Source organism: Vanacampus margaritifer, chromosome 2 (genome assembly GCF_051991255.1).
Source record: "Vanacampus margaritifer isolate UIUO_Vmar chromosome 2, RoL_Vmar_1.0, whole genome shotgun sequence".
Lineage (NCBI taxonomy): Eukaryota > Metazoa > Chordata > Actinopteri > Syngnathiformes > Syngnathidae > Vanacampus > Vanacampus margaritifer.
The window spans coordinates 15,325,092-15,347,180 of record NC_135433.1 but is presented as its reverse complement, the minus strand read 5'-3'; the positions used below and the strand labels follow the sequence as shown (position 1 = coordinate 15,347,180).

Sequence of the window (22,089 nt, the reverse complement as noted above, 5' to 3'; positions counted from 1 at the left end):
GTGGGTGAGTATGTGTATGTGCGTGTGTGCATGCGTGTGATTGTGTGTGTATTCATTAGTTCACCTAAAACCTATTAAAAAATCCCATACCGTTCACCTAAACCGAACACTTCCAACCAGAGTTGTGAGGCCGTCAGGAGACCCGAGGAAGGACCAAAGAAAAGAAAGGAAAGTGAAATCCAGCACCAACCAGACACCACCCACCAGGCCACCAACCAGTCCTTCACCAACCCCAGAAACATCTAAATTCCAACAAATCAGGGAGACCACAAGAGACCAAAGGAGAGACTGAGGAAAGGAAGGAAGGACAGACGAAGCGGAGTGAGATCCACAGACACCAGCCTCCACCGATTCAATGACCTGAGGAAGATTGTGTCTGAGTTTCGATAGATGCTGGTGTGGTGGACCCGGCGTGCATGAAAATCTCCACCAAAGAGGGGAGCCGTCGACCCCCGCCAGGACAGAGCAAGCGCAACACCTCAGGGCCCCCTAGGCCGCGGCAGCGCCAAAGGACGACCCCTGGGCCCCGCAGGGGCCACCGGCCGGAGAGCACACCCAGGAGCAGGCGCGTCCCCCACTCCAACACGGCCCGCGCCCCCAACCCAACGCAGCAGGACGGGGCACTGCAGGCCCGCCAGGCACCCCACCTGTCCACAGCCCCCGCTCCCCCCACGACCCCCCCGCCCCCCATCCACCCCAATCCAGCCCCAGCTGCCCCCAGGCCCCCAAACCCCCAGACACCCTCCCACCCCCAGCACCCCCGCCCCCAAACCCCCAGACACCCTCCCACCCCCAGCAAGGCTAAGGGCTATGCTAATCCACAGCCTGGGCAGCGATTGACAACGGATTTTCTGAACTCTTGGACCCACACCGAAGTTTGATGACTGTGTGGACTTGCTGTCCGGACATTTTGCTGCTCGACACAGCGTTATAGTACGCCGCAGTGTCTTTCGCCAACGCATACAGCGGCCAGGTGAGTCTGTCTACCACTACGTTGCCGACCTCCGGGGCCTGGCTAGCCTGTGCAAATTTGGATCTTTGGAGGAGGGAATGATTCGGGATCAACTGGCAGAGCACACGACCAGCACCCAGCTGCGGGAAAAACTGTTTATGTCACCAAACGACACGACACTGTCGAAGGCAGTGGAGTTAGCTTTCCAGCTCGAGTCGGCTGCTCAATTGACATCGCAGCAAGCGGCTCCGCACCCGCCCTCCTCTTGCCCCGCTACGCTGGCACAGACAGTAGCTCCGACTGCTCCACTCTCCGAGCCATTTCCTCCCCCGACAAGTTTGAGGTGAACGTCGCGGGACGCTGGGACGCTACACCCCAGCAGCAATGTGGGAACTGGGGATCGCCATCTCACCCCACACGAGCACCTGGCTGCCCGGCCACGGGGCAGCGGTGCCAACGCTGTGGTAAGCTGAACCACTTTTTCAGGGTGTGCCGTTCTGCGCCGGCCCCTGCAACCCCCCGGCCTAGTTCAGCCACAACAACCGTCCATTCAGTAGGCTCTAGCACAATGCCATTCAAGTGGTGCACGGTGGAACTAGACGGTGTCGAACTTTCACTACTACTAGACACGGCGGCTTCCGGATCCATTCTGAACAAGTCCACAGTGCGCCGACTCTTCCCTCGGATGTCGATCAAGATCTTTACGGCTACGGCCACGCTAAGATTGGCATGGTGTGCATTGCCACCTTCGCTGTGGGTTACGGCTCTATGATCCTCCCAGAATTCACCTTCCAGGTGTCTCGCCAGGGTTCCAACCTCCTCGGTTTCGACCTATTTTGCGCCCTGGGCTTCTCCATGACAGATAACCTGGGCGCCACCATACTGACTGCTCAGTCCCAGACTGTTGCAATAATGATAAGTGACTAGTAGACCTGGAAAATAAATAGAGCAAGGTTTCACGTGATGGTGAGGTTAGCATTAAGTTCATCAACAGAGGTGCAGACAAAGTCACAGACCGGGGTAGAAACCTTGATCTTCAATTTAAAAATCAAGTGGAACAAACAGATCATGGTTTATGAAAACGCCTCACCACTTGGCCATTGGCGTGAATACACCTAAATGTTGTAGCTGATATTACAATTGGAAGAGGTTTTCCTATCTAATTGCATCTGTTAGGCCTGGAACCAGCGTCCAACACACTTACAGCCTCAAAATGCTAACTATCTTCTTCAAGGGTATGTGGGGGATTTGGGAGTTGAACCAGCAGAAAATGCTGCACCTTCTTCCTCTTCTGAAGATTTTATCACTGATGTCTGCCAGTTTGTTTATGTGCATATGCATGAAACGACCTGAGACATGTGACTCACTGTGTGTGTTTGTGTGTGTGTAAGCGTGTGTGTGAACGCTTCCTGCTGAGCCTGCTGATTGTTTCTGCTTGTGGCTGATAAACGGAGGCTCTCCCTGCTGTCTAATCCCTCGTGCCAAAACAACACACAAAGCAAAGGTCTGATAAAACACACACACACAGAATTTCTATATATACAAGAAGTCACAGTGCAGGTTGTGGACTTTTTGGAAGCAAAAAGACAAACAAGTGTGCTTCCCTGAGGCAAGGAGGTTCAGCTATTGCATGTTAAATGTTGATTTGTTCTCGCTGTCCCACCGCAAATGCAAGCAAAAGAAAACGTTTCCATACCGTGGAGTTAAAGCGCAGGTGACAAATATTGCAGGAGATGATCTGCTTCTTCTTAAGGGGCTGCGGGACGCCAAAGGTGTGATTGATCACCGCCTTCTGCACGGGGTCCATCTGAAAGAGAATAACTAGTCAACTATCTATATAAGAGAGGCCTGAAAACTTGGTCGAAAGGCTACAAAACCACATTCACCATACCAGTCAGTAACAGGAGAGAGTTGCTGAGGTCTGCTCTGAAATGACTTCTCAAATATTTTGTTAGGAATCCCAAAGACGTATTTATACGTTTTTTAAATGTTTTTTTTTTTTAATGCTAGAGCGTACAGAAGGCTTTGATGCAGCCTGTCAACTGCAAAGAATGGTTGAAGAAATGGTAGACAAACGGCCAGCAGGTAGTAGCAGAGCATAGGAAATGAACCAGGCCATGTTGAAAAACCCTCAATAACTCAGAATTCTAAATAGATGATGAAACTTGGCTATATTTTAATGCTAATTGCTGCAAAACGCAAACAGATAGAAATATATTTTTTTTCTGATGAAAGAAGAGACTTTAATCTTTCTTTTGGTAGGTTTCATTTATTTTATAGCAATACAGCACAATATTCTGTGGGCCTTGCAAAATCTGTCAAAAATCCAATAAAACAGCCGGGAGTGAAGGGGATTGCTTCTGTGAAAATGGCTGAGAGTGAATGAGTTAATTTTAATTCTAAACCATACAAGTTGACAGGGTTTGGACACCTGATCCACAGTTCACAAGACCTCCGCCTCACCACTTGTACAACGCAACGGTCACTAGCAAGGTTTGCTGACGTCTTGTGTCAAATGAAAATGCCAGGTTGATTTTCCAACCACAAAAGGTGAACTTTGATTTCCGAGGGCGCAGATGGTGTTCAGACCTGTCAGCTTTGGTTTACAAGACCAAGGCCTGACCACTGATCCACAAGGTATACTGGCAAAAGGTGAGATTTGCTGAGGTCTCACGTAAAATCTTAACATGGATTGAGAAAAAAAAAAAAATCCAAAACACACAAACTCAGGTTTGCTCATCCAAATACACAGAGTGGATTAGGACCCATCGCCATGAGCTTTAGTTTACAAGACACATCCCAAGTTGGACAACATTCTTGTTGGCTGCAGGAGATATCGGCTGAGGTCTCGTATGAAATCATGTCAAGGGTTGGACTCCAAACAACACAAGTTTAGGTAATGAAAAACATTGACATGATCCTCAGTTTACTTTACCACTTGGTCACGACATCTATTAGCAACTTTGAGATTTGCTAAAATCTCGTGTGAAATCATGAGGTTGATTGAAAAGGCCATAAATCTTCCGTTGAATTCCAAACCACATATGTTGGCATGACCAGGGTTCAGAACTTTGATATTGGTTTGCAAGGCCCAGACCCTAAGCACCTTCTGTTTGATGGACAGGTTAACAGATCTTGCGTAAAATCTTGACATGGATAGAAAACTCCAAAATCCCTTGTGAGAATGTGGTTCTGTTCATCTTGAGTTTACCACACAACAGTTTCTAGCAGAATGATTTGTTGAAGTCTTGTATGAGTTGATGATGGAACTGTTGGCTGAATTCCAACGGACATCGATCAAGATGGACTTTATTTGTTGTTTAGCACAGTAGTTGTGATAGTGTTAACACTTTTATTGAAGCAACATCTTGATAAAAACATGTTTAAAGTACTTAAGAACAAGTTTTCCCCTCACAGACAAGCTCTGGGGAGACGCCGCCATTTTAGTGGGTAGAAACGACAACATCATGACGCATTTGCGCGTTGCCGCACGCAGTCTCGCCGGTCTAATTGAAGTGTATACATGACTCTCGTTCGGATTGACGAAAGGAATATACCACCCCTGTGATTCCGAATGAAATTCCATTCGGATTCAGTCTTTTCATTCCGATTGAGGTGTTTATATGGAGCGTTTTCATTCCGTTTGCCCGTTCGGATTCATTCTAATCGGAATACATGGCTCCATGTAAACCAGGCTTTTGAAAGTGACTTTCTTCTTCTACGTCTGAAGGGGAAAAAAACATGGTTTGATATGTCTTCATGTAACCTCTTATATAAGGATATGTTGTTGTCCTGAACTGTTGTGTGAATCCAGGTGCCCAACAATTTGTAAATAAAGGGCGGGATCAGCCTGGGAACTCTTCCTTGTTCATACTACAATTTTCCCTGCTTTGCAAAACATGCTTTTGAAAGTGTCTGAGAAAGGGCTTGGCTAGCCCGGTTTCCCACGCTAACTAATTAAAAGACGGAGCGGCACATGGTCCGGACAGAGTCAGCTGCGGAACACGTACGATTGCCCAGCCGTTTTGCAACTCGTTCTACCCGGACCGTAGGCTCTCCGGTCTAGTGTCAATGTAAGCGCTGATGATCATCATATTATGCTGCTTAACGTTGTAGTGTATTGATTGCTGTTTGCGGGGAATAAAAGACACCATTATTCTAGCACAGTATAAATGTTGATTGCTGTTTGCGGGGAATAAAAGACACAGTTATTCTAGCAAAGCAAGTTGTGAGTATTTCTGTTTGCGGGGAATAAAAGGTAAATTCTAGCAAATCGAGTTGTGACTGTTGCTGTTTGCGGGGAATGAAAGGGATAATCATTCTAGCATAGCGCAGGTGTTGATTACTGTTTGCGGGGGATAAAACGTACGATTATCCTAGCACAGTATAAATGTTGATTGCTGTTTGCGGGGAATAAAAGGCACAGTTATTCTAGCAAGGCAAGTTGTGAGTATTTCTGTTTGCGGGGAATAAAAGGTAAATTCTAGCAAATCGAGTTGTGACTGTTGCTGTTTGCGGGGAATGAAAGGGATAATCATTCTAGCATAGCGCAGGTGTTGATTGCTGTTTGCGGGCAATAAAAGACACGGTTATTCTAGCAAAGCATATCAAGTCTCTGTGTATTCATTGTTGCCGCCGACCACTCACGATCCTGCATAAAAATATAAAGGTGAAGTAGTGTTTTCCACAAAACAACGTCCGACGTTCAAAAGCTCAGGCAGCTTGTGGGTCCATATTTGTTTTAGGAATGTTCCCATTGTGTATCCGCAGACATCCTGAGCCTACTCCGCTCTAAATGCCTCTTTTGTCTTCTCCATCCCACCACAGACAGACCTCCACGTCCTGCCCAGCCTGCTCCGAGATGAGGTCTCAGAAGGGAGGAATGATCGGGAGGGTGTTTAGCTGTAGAGACAGGTGCATCTATCTCCCTGCTGTTCCTCTCTCTCCCTCCCCGTTACGAACCTCCAGGACAACATGTTCCTCATCACGGGAGAGAAAAGCAGCTGAACGGCGCGTGTGATTGATGTCACAGCTGTGCCACCACAGAGATTCATCATCTCCTCCGGGAACTGGGGCGACACCCGCTTTGGTGCTATTTACACAATTCGGCCATTTGGTTTTGATAAAGTTGGAGTTGCCCTTCAGCTCAGTCAACAGGAGACATGTTTCCAGACAAGGGCTTCACTTCATTTGCATATTGAAAACAAAGTACAGATGAACACAATTTCAGGTTCAGACAAATTGAAGTGGAGAATACAACTGTCGATTTTTGAAGTACAACTGGAAGGAGGTAACTCATTCCGCTTGCCAAGGACTGTAATCTAAGATTCAAGATCTTCACTTTGTTTCTTCTTTCTGTAAATAACATTTGACAATTGAAACACGAATGACGGAACGATGGACACAAATAACTCAGTTGCAGTACCTCATTTACTAATGTGGCCACTGACTTTAATTGAGCCATGCACAAAAACACAAATGTCCCAATTATCAAATACTTCAGGGGTCTATTTCACGAAGCAGGTTTAGTGAGAACTCTGGGTCAAGAAACCCTGAAATGTGGGAAACTCTGCGACTTCTGTTTCAGAAAGGAAGGTAACTGAAACCAGAGGAAAAAAGGTCAATCTAGCCTGTTTCATAAAAAGAGGTCTTTTTTTTTTCTTTCATTCAAACTCTCGGTCAGTTACCGTAGTAACAGTGTGCATAAACCTAATCTGGTTGGTAGCAGTTTTTTCACCATGAACCTTGAGTTTTTTCCTTTCAACCACACACGACATTTCATTTCCTCATGATGAAATCAAACTCAATCGACTTCAGTTTCATTGATCCAAAAAGGGACAGATGGTGGTGAACGTGTGTTCTTTACTAGACTTACACTGTACCACTTGTCTCCCGTGCCAGACTATAACAACATTTTTCTACTAACTTTGCGTTTGAGACAATTTGGTTCTTCCAGACAGAGCACCTCAGCTTCGGACGTTGAACACACAAGGCCATCGTGTTTTCCACGGCGCCTTTCTTTCTCCAGATGCGTCCGATTCTCCGTAACGTTCGCGTGGGCGACGCCAGGGAGCCGAAAGCTCTGGAAGGCGTGGGCGGCGGCCAACAAAACAATGAAGCTGGACACTTTTCACGCATGCATTTCTGTGGCTCATCCACAAACACACGCGCGCACTCACGCACACACACTGAAGTCTGCCTTGCTTTGTGTTGCTGTGAGGGTGTAAAGTGGTTTATGTTTCATTTAGCTGCAGATGGACGCTCAGAGAGTGATGGCGGGGAACACACACACACACACATAAACATACACAGGTCACACCTGGACACTATACCAACTTTAAAACCGAATTATTCATAGCCAGAGCACTCAGTGAGTGCGGACCTCCACCAAGGCTTGGTCACCTGTGAAATCGTTCAGTCAGTGTGAACCATCTTGGAGCTTACTGGCTAAAATGAGGTCAACCCCCAAAAACATTCATGCAAAAAAATTTTTTGGGGGTGAGGACATATTGACATAATAAATACAACATTGGAAAGCACTCACAAGGCCCTTTAATTTGACGCATGACTCGATGGGGTTTGTCGTCCATTGAATTTTGACCTGGTCATTTATAGTGACGTTTCACACTGAAAACCAGAGGAAGCCACCATCCATCAAAAACAAATGATCTGGCCGCTTATCAACCGACTGGACTTTCAGGTGGACATTTAAGACATTTCAAGCAAAAATAAACAATAAATAACACTATATTCATTGTTGACAGCACTTAACAGTGACTTTAATTTGACGTATGAGACAATAGGTTGTGTCACCAAACACATGAGACCTACATGGACCTTTCCCTGGATGAAAGGGAACTAAATGGCAAAAAAAAGAGTTGCTCACCGTGTTGAAGTTGGGGAAGAGGCTGAGCGGCGAGGAGCCGTTGAGCCGGAACGGCAGCAGGTGCTTGAGGTCCAGCTGGGGATGCAGCGGCCGTCCCGCCATGGACAGCGAGGCCAGGAGCGGACCACCCTGTCCTGACGCTCCTGGACAACAAAGACGATAAGACATAAGCGGATGATGACGAAACGTAAAAAAGACAAATATAAAGAGTTAATCAGTTCAACAAGAAGGATTTTTTTTGGAGGACTCGCAAAGTGGAAAAAAAACTGCATTAAAACGGAAGTCAACCCTAAAAATGTCTTTACGGTAATATGTTGTATGCACCCCCACTTGTCTAAACACATTCATTCTGATTCATATTGTCTTTGTGGAAAATAAATAAAGCAGCAAAATCCACCTGTTTTTAGCCATCTTAGGGGGCGGTCCTTTTGCCACTTGCTGTCCACTGAAAACCAGGGCTCAGGTAACGACCAATCATGGCTCACCTGTTTTCTGAGTTTAGTAATATGACGTTCGCAAGCTGAGCTGTGATTGGTGGTTACGTGACCTCTGAGCTAGTGGCAAACTGGCCGCCCAATGTGATGGATAAAAACAGGTGGATTTTGCTGCTTAACTCATATTCCACAAACGCAATATTAACCCGAATGTCGTGTTTAGACTATTGGGGCTGCATAGAACATATTATGTAAAGACATTTTTTTTTTTGGACGTCCCCTTTAAGTCATTCATTCCCAGCCATTTTTACTGAAGCAACCCCCTTCGCTCCAGACTGTTTTAATGGATTTGGACTGATTTTGCAAGTCCCACAGAGTATTGTGTTCTATTGCTTTAAAAACATGGAACCTACCAAAAGAAAGATTAGAGTCTCTTTTTTCATCAGGATAAAAAAAACTATAGTTGTATCTATTTCCGTTTTGCAGCAATTAGCATTATTCACAAACCTGTTGAAAACAATGGGAACAAGAGCTTGCCCTGGCTGATCTCTTATACTCTTCTGCCATCTGCTGGCCATTGCAATGACTACAATGCTTAAAGACACCTCTTCATGTCAGAAGCTGCATCAAGGCCTTTTTATAAAAACAAAACCAATATAAAAACGTACAAATACGTTTTTGGGAGTGAAGGACCAAGTATTAAAAACGTATTTACACGTTTTTGGGTTTCAATGAGTTAAGTACAGCGTGACTGATGCAATGCCTGCATTGAAAGAAAAAAATGGCCATAAAGCAAGCACGGGGGAAAAAAATAATGAATTCATGATTTTAATCCAAATTGTTTGTCAAGAGAATAAGAAAATTTGACAAATTTATGAAAAACAAGTAAGTAATAATGAAATCTCATTATGTTAGTCTTTAAGGGGAAAAAAAAGTCAATTTTGGCTTGATTTAAGATTTAAGATAAGCATCTTGGTCCTTTTTTTTTTTTTTTGCAGTGTTTGCAACTCTGGTGCACCTCCATCTGATGTCCAAAACACAGTGGCTCAGGTGGGAGCGCACCCCCCATCGACCTTCATGTACATACACACAAATGTATCCATTTATTACAGACGGCAAGCAACGAGGAGGTGCGTAGGTGGGCGGAAAGAGGAGGGGGGGCTATCGGATTTCAAATGGAGCTGGGATGAAGAGATTTCTAATTTTCCGCTTGGTTGCGTTTCAGTGCGCCGGTGCGCTGTGGCGACGCGCAGGCATTTACACGAGCGGCAGGATCAATCATCGGTGGCAGCCCCGGGTCAAAGGAAAAGGGGGTTTGCATTGCTAGGTGATAACTTACAGCACAGACAAAAAAAAGCAATCAGTGACCTCACAATAAGAGGCGAAGGCGGGACAAAGTGCAACATTACAGGACAATACTTGAGAACGATCTGGTGAAAAAAAAAAAAAAGATTTCTGACGTATTTTTTGAAGAAGTTGCACATACAGATTTGAAAGCGATCCACATTTACACATACTGAAAATAAAAGACTTATGACACTTGCACTTGATAACATGACAATGTTCCCTAACCTTTACTGAGCCAAGGCATATATTTTACATTAGAAAAATCTCACGGCACACAAATAAACACAATTTTATTGCATGCTTTTTACGAGCGTCTGCTCACGGGTGCGTCTTGAACACCCCCCAGACACCAATAAAGTTTCCTGAATTGAATTTAAGATGAACGCGTTCACGGCCACAATAACTCAATGAAACGATGACATGTTGTTGACATGAACGCTCTTTTTTGTATATTATATACAAGTATAAATGGAAGACAGAAAAAAATGAGTAGTGGAAGAAATCTTTAGTGAAATGTGGAAACATTCCACCCGACACAAGTCAATAAATTCAAAATCTGTAACTGTTTTAACGCAATTTCTTTTTATGTTATCAGTATTTTGAGTGTCGCTTTAGGATCTTAGCAGCTTCCTCTGGGCTTCTTGTGGATTGGCAGACATGATGGAAGTCCCTACTGGAGCCTGTCTGACACCTGCAGACAAAACTGCCTGCCAAGATCAGAGCAAAAATATTCAATTTCACTGTCATAAATGCTCGGGAACACCTGTTTGTTTTATTCCAGTAGTAAGGCAGAGCAGAAAAATAACCTTGGAGAATGAACCACATCCTATTTCACCAAGTCTTAAGAAGCTATAGACATTGTTATCTGATCACATTATGTACATATTTAATTACCACATCAAGCAAGTAGTGTACAAAGTACACTGTAAAAAAACTGTAATATAACAGAATTTTAATTTTAAAAATATGATTTAATTTACAAAAATAAACTCTGATTTTACATGTTAAATGTAAAAAAGAAAAACATGAAATCATGTTTATCTGTAAAAACACACAATATTTTTTGTTCTTTTAGAAATGCATGCATTGATTGTTAAAATACGTTCACAAATGTATCGTAATTTCACAAATATTTGTTGTTATTTAATGGAATACATTATAAAAAAAATACTTTAAAAAAATCCCTAAAAAGGAAAAAACTGAGAAAAAAAACAATTTATATTTACTAAGAAATTAATAGCAAAAATTTGTAATTTAACCATTTCTTTTGCTGTGAAAATAACTACAATTTCTGTAATGCCCTAGATGGTAGCATTCGTCATATTTAGATTTCTTTTGAAAGCACATCTAATGAGATATAGGTAAAGGGGAAAGCGTGAGAGGGTGAACAATACGCAAAGCTGACAATTGGATTTACGGATGCTGCCTCTGCTGAGGCATTAGCAGTATCAGGTATACATTTCATGAGATCTAAAACTATGAACAGCAGTGGCAGCATGGATCAGTGGTAGAGTGGTTGCCTGCTAGCCCTCAGGTTGTAGGTTTGATCCCCTTGGTGGACATGTTGAAGTATCTTAACTCCTAATGCTGTGTCATCACAAGTGGGAGCCTCGTAAGGTGAAAAAATGCTATAGAAATGATTTACACTAACAGTAAACTGCTGCAATTTTAAACCCAATAAATATCTAGTTTTTTAACAGTTATTGGCCATGTTTTGAAAGATTAATCACATAATTTTTGTCATATACTGTTATTTTACAATCTTGTTAAAATTACAGTTAAAAACTGTACTTTAACACATTCACTGCCATTGACGGCTATAGACGTAAAAAAAATCATTTAACAATTTCTATTCGTTTATCATTTTTCCCACTTTTGTTAACAAGAATTTTTTGTGAGATTTGTGATTAATCGTGAGTTAACTAGTGAAGTCATGCGATTAATTACAATTAAAAAATGCAATCGACTGACGCCCCTAAGTTTTAATAATATTTTCTTTTTTTTCGAATCGCATCAGGCGATTACATTTTTTAATTGTAATTAATTGGATGACTTCAATAGTTAACTCACAATTAAGCACAAATTTTATATCTGTTCTAAATGTACAATAAACCTTTTTTTTCTAGGTTTTCATACTCTTGCTAAAAAAAAGTGGAAAAAAATGTTAAACTAATAGAAATGGTTCAAATGAATTTTTGACATCTATAGCCGTCAATGGCAGTGAATGAGTTGATTATGGGGACGAAATCTGTTTTTACAAGATAATAATTTTCTGTTATTTCACAGTATTTTTCTGGCGCCCTAGCTGCCGGAAAATTACTTCTTTTTTTTTAATTTTTATTTTTTTACAATATTTCCAAAAGCAAATTTAATTGGCAGCAAGAATAATCAGAAATGTTGTATGTAGCAATAAATGAATAATAAAGACTTAAGGTTAAACCACCTGTGCCACAACTTAGACCTGGTTTCACCTGCGAGGTGCAGAGCAGTCTGCCAAACTCCCAAACTAGACTTGTTCTGTCACAAAAATTAAAATACGCCAGTTTTTACACCAAGAATAGCTGTACGTGAATAAATAAATACATTATAAACAGAGGTGTGTTGTACGCAGCGACAAATGAATGATAAGATTAATACGCTGTTTGTGTTTACTGCATCCATTGTATACAGACGCGAATGAAAAGAGCAGCACGACTAGTCAGGAGCATTGTATGTAAAAATATAAATACTACATATATGTGGATGGATGTGAATGACAAACATTTTGTGGTTATAAATAAATATGAATGTCAGCAAGAGTAGAGTATGTAGCAATACTTGAATAAGAACACAATGTGAAGAAAAAGCAGCCGTGTTGTGTCTACTATTGAACACTTGAATACAAATATGGCACCTCTTGGAGAATCCCCTTGATGGTTTTTATAGAGTGCTGCATCCAGCAGCTCTTTTGTGGACTTGCAGGGAAGACAGTTATCAGCCGATAAAGCTGAGCGACTCCCCAGGCAGCTTATTAAATCAGCACCTGACGCACGTGTGTGTGTGTGTCACTAGAAGGGTAGGACACACAGCAAATAGTTGCCCAAAGGAAAGTTTCCATTCATTCTGTGTGTGCGTGTTGGCTTATTGCAGCCCGCAGCCATGGTCAACCTCCTTCTATCACGACGCGACATTGTCTGTTCATTCCCCGCCGTGTTTGTGTTTGTCCAAAGTCAGCCCCAGTCCAGGCCTCAAAGCAAAATGTCCGACTTCTTCTTCTTCTTATTGGTCACTAGTGAGTCACTGCGTTTGGTTACACAACAGCCCGAGTCACGCCGCATCTGTTGGATGTGTGTGTGTGTGTGTTTGTATGAGATTCATTTTCATACATGCACTGGGACAAAATCATGAATTCCAACGAGGGATAAACACAATTTATTACCGATAGTGGAAAGAGTTTTGTCAATGAGTGAGAAAATGATACAAGAGAAAATGATGACACCTTGAGAATATGAAATCAAGAGACCATGACGTGACAAAACAATGCCAATATTACTTCATGAGAATATGACAACATGAAACTACGAGAACCTGGTGTCATGAGAATGCAACAATGACATTTCTGTGCAATGTTAAGCACTGGTTGCATTTCCACTGCTCTGATTGTATGATAATGAGTGGAGCCGCTTTGATTGGTTGGAAGTCAGCTGTGTTCCATCCCGTAATGAGAACTAGTGAGAACTGGGAATGGGCAAATACAAATAGAAGTCATTGGCATTGGGCTGATACCAGGCTTTTTATCTTTTTTTTATTTTTATGAACGGTTGAATGTTGTTTTTTCCGGCTCCATACACAACTCAGAACAAACATCTCTTTGAATAAATCATTTACCCCAACAAGAGGTATAGGCTAAGGCGCAAGGCTTATTACTGGCCTTCCTATGCAGTCCCATGAGACTGAGATAAGATTTCAACATTTTGGTATTCACGATGTGGGCATTTTATGATCAGGAACTACAAATTAGAAATTAGAAGAATAGAAATTTGTGATTAATTTCACACTATTTTAAGGAAAAACTTTATATTTGTTTATATAAGTATTTCTTAACTCATTTACTGCCATTGACGGCTATAGACGTCAACAAGAGTATGAAAACCTAGAATTTTTATTTTTTTTACATTTAGAAAAGATATAAACTTTGTGATTAATCATGAGGTAACAAGTGAAGTCATGGGATTAATTATGAAAAATTCCTTATTTTGAATAATCTTTTCTTCTTCTTTAAAAAAAGTAATTAAATTATTTTTTATTTTATTTGTTATCTTTTTTTTTTTAAAGAAAATATTATAAAAATTTAAGGGCATCAGGCGATTAATTTTTAATCATAATAATAGCATGACTTCACGAGTTAACTCACGATTAATCCAAAATTTTATATCTGTTCTAAATGTACAATAATATATTTTTTTCTAGGTTTTCATACTCTTGTTAACAAAAGTGGGAAAAATGTTAAACTAATAGAAATAGTTCAAATTAATTTTTTACCTCTATAGCCGTCAATGGCAGTGAATGAGTTATCATTGTTTTTTGGGGGAAATTTTATGCATAAAAAATGCTGGTGGTATCGGTACTTGGTATCAGTGGTTGGTTATCCGAACATCCCTAATGAGAACGCTACATCATGAGAACATGAGAATATGTTATTTTAGATTATGACACGATGAGACCCTGACATCATTACAATGTGAAATCAAGAGATCGAAACATCAAGAAAATACGATTTAAAAAAAAAGACATTGACATCATGAGAGTGACATCAAGAGAAAATGACATGATGACGAGAAAAGGACCCCGTTAAAACAGGACATTCTGAGAAAATGACATCTTGAGACTAAAACCACATGAATGCATGCACTTAGTACAAGAGTAATAACAGGTAAGAGCATTGTGTGTTTTCTTGAGGTGATTGCAGAAGTTTGTAATCATGGCCTAAAAGCCCGAACATAATGAACCCGTCCACACGGCACCATGAAAAAGCTCCTCGAGAAGGAGGAACAATGACAGCCGCTAAAGCATGGGTGCAAGTCCAAATAACAGCCCCCCCGCTTCTTTTAGCCGCCGACGTTAACAAAATGAGAGCTGCTCATTGTGCATCTGACAAACTGTCCAATTGAGTCGCAAAAAAGGACGTGAATGTTTCATTTGACTGCGAGGGAGCCGCAAAGTGACTGTTAGCGGCGGCGTCGGGTCACCCTGGGAGCCATTTTAGATGGACGACATTAGCCCCGTCGTCACTTTTAATTACAGGCAGACGCTTTCCGCCCCCACGCCTGCATTCTTCGCTCAAGTCATAATAGACGGACCTCAAGGTTGGATGTGAGCGCGCTGATAACGAGGCAGGAAGCTCACGCTGATTGCTGACACGATGAGAGTTACGTGCGCAGGTGTGTGCGTGTGTAAGTGTGCTCATCACGCATGCACTGCAGTTACAGTCTGCTTTGGCTCTCCAGCAGCATTTACAATTGTTTGTGTGGTGAGTACATGCTGTGCTGGGGGAAGTGGGACTGCATCGCTGGATACAAAATGGAATCTCAGCAAGGATTGTAATCAGCTTGAGAGATTCTGGAACTGGAAAGTGTCAAAGTTCTTCTAAATCCTCACACATATCGATGACCTCATGTAGTCATGTTCTCTTGGTTTCATGTTATCATGTTCACAAGGTGTCATGGATTTGTGACATAAAAGTCTCATGATTTCACTTTGGTCTCCACATTGTCATGTTCTCATAAAGTCTGGTTCTCTTAATGTCTCGTGGCGTCATGTCCTTATGATGTCATAACGAGGGGTGTTCATTTAAAGTTCCTTTAAAGCCACACTTTTTTTTTTACGCACGATTAATGACCGCCCCTTACTTGGAAAGCCTGTACTGGGGGAATTCCAGGCGCAACGCAGCAGACACGTCTACGTCAAAATTTAGCTGTAATAAATTTAATAATAATGCATATATTTGTGGAGATTAGGGTCAAGTTGTAATTTACATTTTTAAAAATGTGCAGAATTTCACAAGTTGCTCCATGTGAACGATTTGATAGCTTTTAATATGAAAAGAAAAATGCATTGAGCTGTCAACAATGTCTTACAAATGCAATTATGCCATCTAGTGGCAGAAATATGACCAACACAAATCAATATCACATTAGTTTTTTTTTTACAGTACAGTACATCTTTTAACTAATTTTAACTCACTTTTATGAACTATTATGAAATTACTGTCTCAGTGACTAAAATATTTATTTTTTATTATTTTAAAATGTTTCCACTTTTATGTTAACAACAGTATGAAAACTTAGACAAAAATATTTTCTTGTAGATTTAGAACAGATATAAAATTTGTGATTAATCGTGTGTTAACTAAGTCATGCGATTAACTACGATAAAAAAATTTGAAACGCCTGACGTCCCTAATCATAACATAACATACTGTCATTTCCTATTGATCTCATGTCATGTCCTCATGATGTCATGCTTTCATGATGTCATGGTCACAACGTTCATGTTTGCATGATACCTGATGTTTTCATGGTGTCATGCTCTCATGATTTCATGTTACATTGTCATGTTCTCATCATGTCATATTTTCCTAGTGGTCTCATGATGTCATGGTATCAGGATCTCGAGGTATTATGATATGTCGGCATTTTCTCATGATCTCATGGTGTCATGTTGTTATTCTTTTGGTCTCACGATCTAACCTTGATATATTGTCGCGTTTTTTTTTTCCCAAGTTGTCATATTTTCATAGTGTCATGGTCTCATGATGTCATGTAATCTTGGTCTCTCATCGAGATGTCTTTATGATGTTGTGGGTTCAAAGTTGCATGTTCTCATGTCCTCATATTGTCATGTTCTTATGATGTAACCTTTTCATAAATCACATTCTCATAATGATTGAATGAGGTCAGAATTGTCTGTGTGTGCATGTGGTTTTCCATCATGGTGCGTGATGATGTTTACTTTGGGGTGCTGTGGTTGGCGCGGTAACAGAATCTACTTCTACGGCGTGGGGTCGATATAAATAATGAGTTTTGTCAGGCGAGCAGCGATTCGCCACTGAAGCCAACCTGAGCGCGAGTGCTCGGCCCATCTGTCAAGCTGAGACAATAAGCTCCGAGCCATCCGCAAACAAATTGCTCCGCTTCCCCGCCGTGAAGCCCCGCCAGGCGACTTGGCTACCGATGTAACACGGGGAAACAAAACAGACAGGACATTCCAGTACAACAATGGGCAGCTAGTGATTGTGAAAGCGAAGGAACTTCCGCTTCCATCATTGAGCCGGAGGCCTGATGTCCACATCCAGACAGATACTTTTCGAATTTACTCCTCAACACAAAGAGTCTCAGTTGGCAGGAAGAAAACAGTCAAAGAAGCAAAAGCAAGACTAGAAGAACCAAAGCGTCATGTTAACCAATCAAAAAACAGAAGAAAGACATTTTGGGGAAATGATACTTCAATAGCAACAATGGGGATTTATATTTATGGACTGAACATAAAGTTATTCAATTGATTTCAATTCGACTTTATTTATAGAGCACTTTAACAACAGCAGCTCTAACAAAATGATGGACTTAGGATCAAACATAAAACACAAACCACAATAAATACGACAACAATAACAACAACAATAATAATAATACAACAATAAATTAAAAAAGATTAGATGTGTAATTACTTTAAAATTATTTCATTATAATAAGATTAAAATAATTTAAATAATATATTCTTTAAATTAATATCAATATTCATTACAAAATATTGTAAATAAAACAAAGGTTAAATAAAGTATGTTCAACAAATAAGTCAACTTTTTAAATGAAAAACATAAAAATGTACTAATCAAATACATAAAATATATTTTAAAGCATTTATGTTGAAAGTAAAAAAAAAAACGATTTTATAAGATAATAAATTATACTATATTATCTACATTCTAATTATTAAAGTCAACTAAAATGAAATTATTTTATTGGCATTGAACAAGGAAGCGACATGAAAAAAGTTATAATTTTGCCCAAATTGAAGACCGATCTCAAGTTCTGTTACACAAATACACATTTTTATCATTATTAGGGGTGTGCTCAAAATATCCATACGGGAATCTATTATTGTGGGCCACTTACAATACACATACGATTTGATACAGTGTTGTCAGAATCGATTTTGCACATTCATTCATAAAGTTTCCCGGCACGTCGCTGAAAGCTGTGCCGTGCTGTGCAGTACGCATACATTTCAACAAGGCATGGTAGCACTGTTAACATTAGAAGAAGACATTTTTGCCATCCAGCAGAATAAAAATCTCATTTGAGTATAAATATGACTGTTTTCATCAAAATGTATGTTAAGTAATGTAAAATATCGGGACACGTATTGTCTTAAAGCCACATATACGCGTGTATTGTGTTATGTATCACATCGTGACCCTTCTAATGCGATATGCATTGTATCGCGAGGTTGTAGGCAATACCCATCCCTAATCGTGATCCAAATAAAAGTGTGAATCCAAAGTATCTCTCCAATTTGATAAAAACATCACACGCATGAGGATAATGGGGCAAACTGGCATGACAGCCTTCATCGAGAAGCGCTAATAATTGGGCGGGATGAGGAAAATTGCTTCAAAGCGTCTGTTTAAATTAAGCCCCGCATCATCTTCATTAGCATTAGCGGCGACACCAAACAATCTTCATCTCATCTCAAATTGTGCTACACAAAATATTTCATCGGTGAGATTGACAGGATCTCCAATGAGTCTCATTTCCTCTGCAAATTGACATATATACAGAAGCGGCGGTGTGAGGGCGACGTGGTTGTCGGCCGAGCGGGATTTAACTGTGGTCTAATTTGAAGTGGTCAGCTGGCTGTCAAAGATGCAGGTGGCTAACGAGGCCATGATGAATACAAGGAACGAAAATGAAGTCACGGAAGGATGTGGAACGTTTGTACTGTGAGTGCACAAAACCATTAGTCAAAAGATAGGGCATGATATGCTGCTTGCGATTATACATCACTGATCTCAAGACCACGTCGCTGACACTGCATGCTTGACGTGTGGCTAGTTGTGCTTTGGTGTAATGAAAATACAATTCTCTAGTTTGGACAGTGCATGATATGCTGCTTGCGGCTAAGCCTCACTGAAGAAGAAGAGGTATAAAGGAAACTATTGACGCTGCATGCTTGACCTGTTGCAACTACAGACACTGTTAGTCCACATATTTATAAGTTATACTTGAATGTCGCTGTCATGGAAATACCTTTTGGTCAAGACAGTGCATGATATGCTACTGGCCACCACGCCTCACTGAACTCAGGAAGAGGGGAAAAAAGCAGGCATTGTCATTGCGCTGTTGACATGTGCTGTAGGTAGTCACAAATATAAACTTCTTCAGCAAAGACAGTGCATGGTATACTGCTTGCTTGCCGCTGAGCCTCCCTGAATTAAATAAGAAAAAAAAGACAACACACATGCTACATGTCCAACATGTGAGTTGTCGTCACGTAAATACAGGAAGCGTCGTCAAACAAGATGGTGCATGATATGCTGCTTGACCAAGGAAGCATGAACAATATTTCGGACGAACTGACATATTAAATATGTGCTGTTATATTTGCATGTGATCAGCTTCTCAAGCTTATATTTGTCATTAATTTACAGTTTGCAGCTATACAACTGGATCCACTGATGTATTTAAATAAAACAGTGTGGTGTGCTCAAGGCTAAATTGAACCACTAATGCAGATGAAAAGAGAAAAACAATGAATGCATGTAGCATTTTTTTATTACATTGCACAGCATGGAGAAATGCACTTACATGAGAATTAAACGAGTGGCAATAAAAGCCCTGCAGCTGTCAAAAGCTTGTACAGTGTAATGCATAAATTAGCCTTCTTTCTGTGGGGGCTAACACCTGGAGAAACAATACATTGGAATGAGAAACCAGAAGGAAAAAAATACTCTCAAATAATGAGAAAAAAAAATTTGGTTTGATGCTGAAAAACAATTAGCTGTTTGCTCTCCCCCCCCCCCCACACACATTTCCATCACTTGCGGCCTCGGGTGTAGCGACAAGCTAATTCATTGCGACTAACGCTGTAATTGCCACAAATCAGCTTCCTCGCCGCGGTTAGAAGAGTCTACATTAATCTGGGGTACATCTGCGGGACTTCACATACGTCTCCTGGGTTCTATTTTGATTTTCAATCACGAGCGTCGTATGCAGCAGCGACGAAGGCTGTGTGATGTCTGAAAGGAGGGTGGCCTTTATTTAAAAGAAAGGGAGGTGCGGGCGAAATACCAAGTAATATTAGCAGTGTATTACAGTGATGCCTTGATATGCAACTTTAAATTGTTCAAAACACTTGCATCTCAAATCACATTTTCCCATTAAAATCAATGGAAATGCCAATAATTTGTTCCAGCCTCCCCCCAAAAACAAACAAGTTGTGTGTTTTAATGAGGAAAATAGTACTCTATAATGTTATAATGTATACGCTCTAAAGACATACAGTAATGACATAATTAAATAGAATTAAAATGAATTAATATGCAAAACTGCATCAATTGAAAGGCCATTCCTTCCTTTCCTCAGTCCTTTGGTCCTAATTTGTTGGAATTTAGATGTTTCTGGGGTTGGTGAAAGACTCTGGTTGGTAACCCGGTGGGTAGTAGGTAATGTCTGGTCGGTGCTGGATTTCACTTTCCTTTCTTTGATCCTTTCTTGGGTCTCCTGACAGCCTCACGGTATGGGATTTTTAATAGGTTTTAGGTGAATTAATGAGTACCCACTCACACGCAAACACGCACACACATGCACACACACACACCCATGCACATACTCACGCACATACAAAATAAATAAATAATAATAATAATAATAAAAAAAAGAGCAATGATGATGACACGTCGAATCGGTAAAATTACTGAATGAACAATACTGAGCTCTTAGGAAAAAGGAGACAAAAAAGAAAGAAAGGCCATTGTGCTGTTCTTTCTGGTATGCCCACCTTAGCCACGGGGAGGCAGTGTAAGTGCGGCACTAACAGAGCCGTATATAGAGAGTTAGGCCAACTTGGTTTCGGCAGGGTAACAAGATGGCGTCCATATGTCATGTGACCAGCAGTTGACCAATCACAGCGTGTCAATCACAGCGTGTCAATCACAGCGTGTCAATCACAGCGTGTCAATCACAGCGTGATTGGTCAGCTGCTGGTCACAAGACATATGGACGCCATCTTGTTACCCTGTGGCTCTGGGCACTAATATTAGCTACTCTTTGCAGAGGATAAAGAATATATGTCTAACCCTGTTGCTGCAACATTTGTGTTCATCCCATTACAGAAAGGTTTATAGACTGCAACATGGATGCTATTTAGCGTTAGCATTAAGCTATTGGACTGAAAGGCTGTTTAAAATGATTGTATGTAGAAGTGCTTTCTCCTTCTCAGTAGTCACTCATGATTTTGGGGGGGTAGAGTTTCTACGGTACAAGTCCCTTTTATGCTCAGTTTGACACCTTCAACTGGCCGTTGCATTAAACAACTTGAAGCCTGTTTTTGTGGAGGTGGAGGTCAGGAAGTTGGGAAGCTGACGCAACGTCCTAGCCTCCATCTGTATCTTTTCTACAGGCCAGCAACAGGGAAAAGGCTGGTTTTGACGGGCAGTGTGGAAGAGTCGTTCTCCTTTTCATACACTCGCGGGCACTCATCACAGAGGTCGCTTACCTGTCGCCTGCTGTAAACAGGAAATGAATAATTCACGTGGCAGCAGCATCCCGAGGATCTTCATCGCCAGCTAATGAGAAGTCAGCAACCGATAGTCTCAATGTCCTTGAGCTTTTTGCGGAGGGCCGTTAAGAGTAACACACGAGGAAACTGCAAGGGTCTATTTTTTTTATGCTTTGATGTTAATATCTACGCATAACTTTTTCTTCTCCAAAAATCACCAGTCGCGATGTCAATGCGATGGTGCCATCAGGGAACTCCAGTACTCCCCAAACATCGATAGGAAAGCAGTACTAGATCAGGGCACCTACAAAGGCACCACCAATTTAAGACATGTGTACCCAATAAATCTACCAATTTATTGAATGAATGAACATGAAATATTTTTTGTTACTGAAAAACTTCTTTCCACAAGAAAAGACTTCTAACATCAAAACAACACGTGCAGAAAAAGGATATTGTGATGACGCAAGAACAAAACATAACCGGCACGCGCCAAATTCAAAGGGCATGAGTCGGGGTTAGCCTCAGGTCGCTAACTTTGGATAGCACAATTGCCATTAGCCTTATGCCGCATTCGAGGACGCTCGGATGTCGGATATATCCGAGTTGGTTTTTCCCAGTTCCGACCTGAAAGCGTTTGAGGCAAAAGTAAACAACTAAAATGGCGTAGAGTGATAAAGAATTTTTTATTTTGCTCCTCAAAACTTTTTTTG

At 41.2% G+C, this 22,089-nt stretch overlaps 1 protein-coding gene across 2 annotated transcripts in view; it reads right to left on the bottom strand.

The window, feature by feature from the left end:
• The window catches only part of znf385c (zinc finger protein 385C), a 144,969-nt gene that overhangs the window by 31,949 nt on the left and 90,931 nt on the right, over positions 1 to 22,089 (bottom strand). For both annotated transcript variants that reach the window (XM_077558790.1, XM_077558791.1), the window contains 2 exons: positions 7,839 to 7,981; positions 2,649 to 2,759 (listed from right to left, as the gene is read on the bottom strand). In XM_077558790.1, the coding sequence (XP_077414916.1) occupies positions 2,649 to 2,759; positions 7,839 to 7,981 (254 nt within the window). The remainder of the gene's footprint in view (positions 1 to 2,648; positions 2,760 to 7,838; positions 7,982 to 22,089) is intronic.